This window comes from Cinclus cinclus, chromosome Z (assembly GCF_963662255.1).
Source record: "Cinclus cinclus chromosome Z, bCinCin1.1, whole genome shotgun sequence".
In the NCBI taxonomy this organism is placed as follows: domain Eukaryota; kingdom Metazoa; phylum Chordata; class Aves; order Passeriformes; family Cinclidae; genus Cinclus; species Cinclus cinclus.
This window is the reverse complement of record NC_085084.1, coordinates 75,311,965-75,318,701: the sequence shown is the minus strand read 5'-3', so window position 1 is coordinate 75,318,701 and position 6,737 is coordinate 75,311,965. Positions and strand designations below refer to the sequence as shown.

Below are 6,737 nucleotides of genomic sequence, written 5' to 3'. Positions count from 1 at the left end.
TGGACAGGAGAAAACAAAGAAGACCAATTAAAAGCCACCACAAATATGGCCAGCTCAGATTTAATCTGTTATAATCCCCATTTTTAGATCACCACTTTTCAGCTTGAGTCTTTCAAGCTGGGCGGCCTTAAACCTCTTGAAGACAAATAAAAGCAGCCCAACTTGCAGATGTTCTTAGCGGCCACTGAAGTCTGTGGGATCTGTAAGTGCTCAGCACTCAAAATTATCCCCCTTTTAAAAATATATATATTTTAAAGGTGCCTAACATTAGAAGCCTAAATCTGAAAATTCAGACCCCAATTTTTTACCGCCCCCCTATTTTAATCATAACTAACAACTCAGTACACACCTTGGTGGACAATCACCTATTATTTGGACATGATTTTCTTATAAGATTTTTACCGCATTAACACCAAGTGCTTTCACATACAAGTTGCACCTAGAAGTAGATTCAGTTGTGGTGGATGCTGAGTTAGTTCATTAGTTTTAAGAGGATTTTTCAGCTTTGCAATAAGATGCTTGTATTTTAGGCATACAAGTTGTGCAAAATTATACTCTTTTGTCATGCACTTTTAGCAAAACTGCTTTTAGAAGAATAAAGTGAGATTGTTCCAGACATTCTCTTATTACAACAAAAAAAAGGACCAGACCTAAGGAATTCTCCTTAAGTCTTGTAACAGCTACGTGATATAGTACAGTCTAAAACCCACCCTTGTCAACAGGATGGCAACCAACAAGTTCTACTACCAACACTCTGCAGATACTAAAAATATCAGGGACAGGCACAGTGTTATTTATCTCAGTCAAAATACTTTAAATCAAACCCAGGAGAGGTCTTGAAGTTCCAATAAAACTGCCACATAATACAAAATTGTCTCTAACTTTTGGCTTCCTTCATCCCCAATCATTAGGTGAGATTTTTGAAGCTCATCATACGCTTGCTCAGTGGTTCTCCAAGGCTCTTAGCACCTCTCTGTAAAGCATTAAGACACTTCTGTGTGGCTTTATAAACAAAGACAGCTTTTAGATAGTTTTAAATGGTTTGTCTTAGCAAGTATGATTAGACATAGCTTCCATCATACTGCAGTTCTGTGTTTTCTGATCAGCAATTGAACAGGCCCCTCTGGCACAGATTTAATGATGTTCCAGGCATCGTAATGCATGAGCCCAATTAATGACTTCCCACTAACAGCAAGAATTTCATCTCCAGTTTCTATGTTTCCAGATTGCTCCGCAGCACCACCTAGAAGAAAAAGGGGGGAAAGTCAGTATAAAAAGAAAAATGAATCTGCTTTCTAGTGGGATGAAATAAACCATTTTTTGCAACTGTAACAATTGCAATACAAGTCTCTTATGTTCACCTCAGCTCTAGCAAGCTATCCCATGCTGTATCTCACAGAAAAGATTATTTTAACAAAGATAAAGCCTTGTTCTCAGAAAAGATATCTGGCTTTGAAGGAAACAATGTAAGTGTGTGAAACTTGCTGAATGTTATCTCTGTAGCTGTAAGAAAACCTGGTTGATAAAATAACCATGAAGGTTGTATGTGGCATGGATGTACTTTCTCAATTTTAACAGGGTAACAAGCAGATAATGCAGCAGACAGTAAAACCTGGGATGAACAATTTAAACACTGATAGCAAACTTTGGACAAACATGATTCACAGAAAGCTTCTAGAGGGAGGGATACCCCTTCACTGCTGATGAAAGTATGTTTTCTGTAATGATAGTTAAACTAACATGAGCCATCATAGGGAGGGGAAAACAACTGTATGTAAGGATGTAAATGAACAAGCTAAAAAAATTAAACATGTCCTTTACACTAAAGAACACTTTCTAAAGAGGGGAAACAGACACACACAAACTGATAAGCAATTTAGTAAATACCTGTTTCATTTTTTATTCTAATGAGGGAATAAATCAGTGAAAAGTAATTTTGCAGAAGTTCTGTGCACATTAAGAGCTTCAGCTGCCTTCAGAAAGGGCCTTATTTTTCATTAAACTGTCATGTGACATATGAAAGTCACAGCATAGTTCTGGGACTTTTTTTCTTTCTATGTATGATTCATATAAATTTAACTACCTGCTGACAAACAAAGCAGCCATGACTGGCAGTTTCTGAATACAAATATCTCATATTCTTAGCAAAAACTATTATTAACATTTAAAAAGAAAAAGAAAGACAAAAATATAGTAAAATTGATAATTTGGCATAATGCAGAGTGGTGCTTCAGTACTAATCATATGCACCATGCATTTCTTAGAAAAGAGAACTGGATAAGATATTAATGTCTCAGATCACTATATAGATGATTGCTGCTGTAGTCTAATGTCTTGACTAGTGGACAGCCCCATACTTAGTAAAGCAGATTACTCCACATTTACTAGCAGATGCAATCCCTAGCCATTCTCAGGAGCATTTTTTTCTTTTAATGACCATTTTGGCCTAGTAAGTGGTAATAAATGAGAGCCACAAAACCCACCCCTGCTTCAAAAAAACAGTGAGTACAGTAATTGAAATGTCTGTACAAGGCACAAACAAAAGGAAAACTGGGAAAACATCCACTGCATGCATGTAGTACCTTTAAATATCCTTTTTACAAGCAAAGGCTTATCTCCAGCAATGGAAGCTTTTCCACCATCGAGACTGAATCCCAAACCAGCAGAGGTTTTCAATAATTCAACACAGATTACATCATTCATGTCCAGGTTTGGATCTGCAATTGAACATACACAGCATCTTGTTATGCAGGTAACAGTAAACTGCAAGTTGTGTTTGGTTGATTTTTGCTTTTGCTGCAGTGACAGGACTATTCAGAGTTCAGTTACTCAGACTAGGACATGACACCAAGTTTCTCAGAAGTGAATGTATTCTATTGTAGCTGTAAATGGGACAGTACAAAATGCACTTACACACAGGGACATTTTCATTTTACATGTTCAACAAAAACGTGCCAGAGCATCTTTTTTTGGGCAAAATTATAGCAAGCAAATTTAGTGAATACTCTAAATACCAACAAAATATTTTTGTAATAAAAATTACAAAAATGTGGAGTGGAGAGCATTTCCTCTTCCTTCATTTGATCCCTTTGCTTATTCAATGAGCCACATATTTTTAAGTAACAGGAATGAATGAAATGTTTCATTAAGCAAACATGTTCCATTCTCTTAAGTAAAAATCAGTAATCACTTACTAGTGTGAAAAATTGTGTCTAGTCTCCTATCTGTGTATTTAATTATAATTAACTGTACTTGTACCATGCCTCCTACATAGGAGATATTTCTGAAGTACAATACTGCTGTAGCTGACTTAAAAAATGTTTTTGCTTAGGAGGAAATAAATCTGCAGTTTTGCAAAACTCTTTGCCTTGTGTGACTGTAACAATTATGCAGTCTGTGTTATCGCAAATTACTGCTACTGTTATCTTAGACAATGTTAAACGTTATCAACAACATCTGGAGATGTCCTTTGCCTGGGTTCAGAATAACCCAACACTGTTTTGTTTATGAGATACAGCTGCCCTCTAGTGTCTGGACTCAGCAGATATTCTGCATTTGTCAGGGTGCAGGATGTAGGGAGTTCAGGGCAGAGAGGGATTCTGAAATAATTACGTAGATTATATCCATGGGAGCAATTCCAGAAAGGCTGATACATTAATTAACAGAGTGCTCTTTTGGTTTTTTTAAGAGCTGTGCTACAAAGTCATGTGATAAAACCCAGTGTAAGCATAAAACAAAAGAAATTCCTACAGAAAAAAAAAATCCCTGTGAGAAATTATTACAGCCAACAGATTAGAAACAACTGAGTAGCAGCTCCATGTCCTGGTTTTAGGGTGGACAGAGCTGAGTGCCTGGTGTTGCCCTGGAGTGCAGAGGAAGCCCCTGATCATCCCCTGTTCCCCAGCAGCACCATCCAGATAGGTGCTGAAGGGGTTTGGGCTTTAAATCTCAAAAAAAACTTCAGAGGTCTCTTCCTAACACCCCAGGTGCAGCCTTTACATCAAAATGCTGTCCTGTTCCCAAACAGAAATCTAATACTCCACTAATACATTTCCACTTAAACCATTTGTTCCTACTTTCCTATGGGATCGCCAATTTCAATAGGCTTCCATTTACTGCAATATAAAAATATTTTTTATATGTTTCTAGTAGAAACAGTAAGAAATCTGTTTTTACAAAGAACAAGCTCAGTCCCTGTGTTTAAAAAACTGCAGGGCACAGGGCTTTGTTTGAGCTTTTAGAATTTTTTAAAAAATATTTCTGGTTGTTTTCTTTTTTGCACTGGCTATTTTTATTACTTAAAAGGAGTTTATTCTGGATTGGAAGAATATGAGGAACCATTTACCTAATCAGAAATTTGATTTGGCCCTAAATTAGGTCGTCCAAGTTTGCACCTAGTTACAATAATAGAAAACAAAAACAAACAAAACAAAAAACAACAAAACACCCCAAATAACTGAACCCCAAACAGTATTTAGGATCCAAAGAGAACAAATAAAATTTAAAGGTGATTTTATTTTCCCCCTTCAATCACATAAGGCACAGACATTTGTAATCTAAAACACATGAACATTTTTCCCTTCAGTCTACTCTGCAAATGAATCCTTCCAACTGTTCTTGGACAAAGATCATACCTGCTCCTATTTCCATGGAAACATCCTTTCCAGACCCCACACATTTTCTGCCAGTAGCTGGTATCTCGAGTCTGGAGGAATTGTTTGTTTTGTCTTTTTCCTTCTGGATGACAATGACTGCATATTTGTACAGCCTTGCGTGATGAAGAGTATTCAGGACATCCCCATGGACTGAGCTTGCCAGAGATTTGCCATTGATTGACAGAACAAAATCTCCTCGCTGGATAGTCCCTTCTTGAGATGCCACTCCCTTTGAAAACACCCTGTGGACCTGAAAGAAAGGTTTTAACACGGATGTTTTAACCTCATGACCACACACAGCATTCTACAGGCCAAGTTGAACAGAGACACTCTACCAAAATTTGCAGCCAGTGCCCACTGCCTAGATATCAGGCACAGAGCAAGCATTTGCTCCAGTGAATACCCTCAAAGTGACTACACAGAGATTCCCCCATCTGGGGATGGGGGAATTCAGAGGAAAAGATGCTGTTATCGCATGGTCATTTCTAAGCCAAAGATAACCAAAACCAGCTAGGGAATGTAATATCACAAATCACTTATGCTTTCACTTGACTCCTCAAAGCTCTTCAATTAATGTATTTCAAGTGACACAGAGGTTAAATCCACGTCCGTGCCACAACAACCACCAAGAACTGTGGTGTGCAGCATCCACTCCCCCAGTTCCCACTGACTGGGACATGCATCCTGTGCTGTTTTCAAATGCACATTTCTAAACATCTGTGCACAGAAAGGCTCTGACTTACAGCAGCTGCACAAGTATTTAATTGTTTGCCTCAATCTGGCTGATCAAATATCATGCAAATAGATGGAAAGGGATGATTTAGCAGCTTGAAATGCATTTTTCTAGAGAAAAAAATACTCTATTCAGGGTGGACTAAACTTTGAGAAAACTTCCAGCAAGTTTAGATGTGTGTCATTTACAAAAAGGAACTGACTAAAAGACCCAAGACCCAGTATTTAAGGACTTGCCTATCAGGCACTCTAATTTTAGCAGCCAGAATATGGTTTCCCATGGAGACAGCATTAGGTCTGCCAAGCAAATGCTCCAGACAGCAGATCTGTGGACACAATTCTGCATGGCATTATCTTTAGGAGTTTATCCTAATACCCAGACCAGGAACAAGGCATCACAAGCCTTTTGGCTCCTGTTCCATCTCGTAGGGCCATGCTGAGATGGGCACCTGCTACAACCCCACAGATCCAATGAGATAAATTTCCAGCCATTCTAAGCAGGCATTTGAAGCTGGGATAGCAGATGCAGGCATGCAAATGCAAGTGGAATACAGGGGTCATGTCCAAAAAATCTGCTGCCTTCCCTCAGCTGCTCACCTCCTTAATACCTTGAAGCTCACTAGGCATTTCCATTTCTGCACCCAAGTATGGATATAACAGCCCATATAAGCAGTTCAGCACCCAGTAGCAACCCTAAATCTAGCTGGCACCCAGAATCCCAGTAGGTCAAGAACATTAATAAGATCCCTTTACAGACTCTGAACAAAAAGCATCAGGAAAGAGCAGGAACTGCCACTCCTTTGGTCTCATGGCTAACAGAATTCAGGAAAAGGACATCATCAGTTCCTCAGTGGGAGACAGCTCAAGATCATATTTTTCAAGTAGAATTGAAATCTCTAAGTAGGGAACTCTGTAAGGAACTCTCTGTGGTGGGACACTCTTGAGCCTTCCTCTTGCTCAGAGCTGCCACTGTTTGGGCCAGAGACAGGGAACAACTTCTATAGTGAGAGAAGGAGAGGTCTGCACTGTAGACTTTGACCATATTCTAACTTAATGACAGTTTAATATAAAATAAGTTTGTTTATATTGGTGTTGTCTGGATACAAAACCCAGAAGATTCCTGCAAGGGCTTCTGCAGGCTCCAAAACTGAGGACATAGCTTTCTTCTAACCTCAGTATTTAATGGATCTCTCTCTTCCAGGGCAGAATTTAAATATGTATTTTGTGTTAAAGAAACTGTGACACAGGACACCAGTTTTCTTCAATTTTTCTGGATTTTTTTGAACAGTCACTTTTTACACACCAGCATCTTAAGAGGACACTATCTTTGATTTAGAATGCTGTTTAAGA

General features: G+C 38.5%; 1 protein-coding gene across 1 annotated transcript in view; it reads right to left on the bottom strand.

The window, feature by feature from the left end:
- Nucleotides 1-1,076: 1,076 nt before the first annotated feature.
- Nucleotides 1,077-6,737, bottom strand: part of PDZD2 (PDZ domain containing 2) — a 133,640-nt gene continuing 127,979 nt past the window's right edge. Inside the window, exons 22-24 of the mRNA XM_062513414.1 lie at nt 4,635-4,905; nt 2,583-2,717; nt 1,077-1,243 (exon numbers count right to left, since the gene is read on the bottom strand). Of these exons, the coding sequence (XP_062369398.1) occupies nt 1,077-1,243; nt 2,583-2,717; nt 4,635-4,905 (573 nt within the window). The remainder of the gene's footprint in view (nt 1,244-2,582; nt 2,718-4,634; nt 4,906-6,737) is intronic.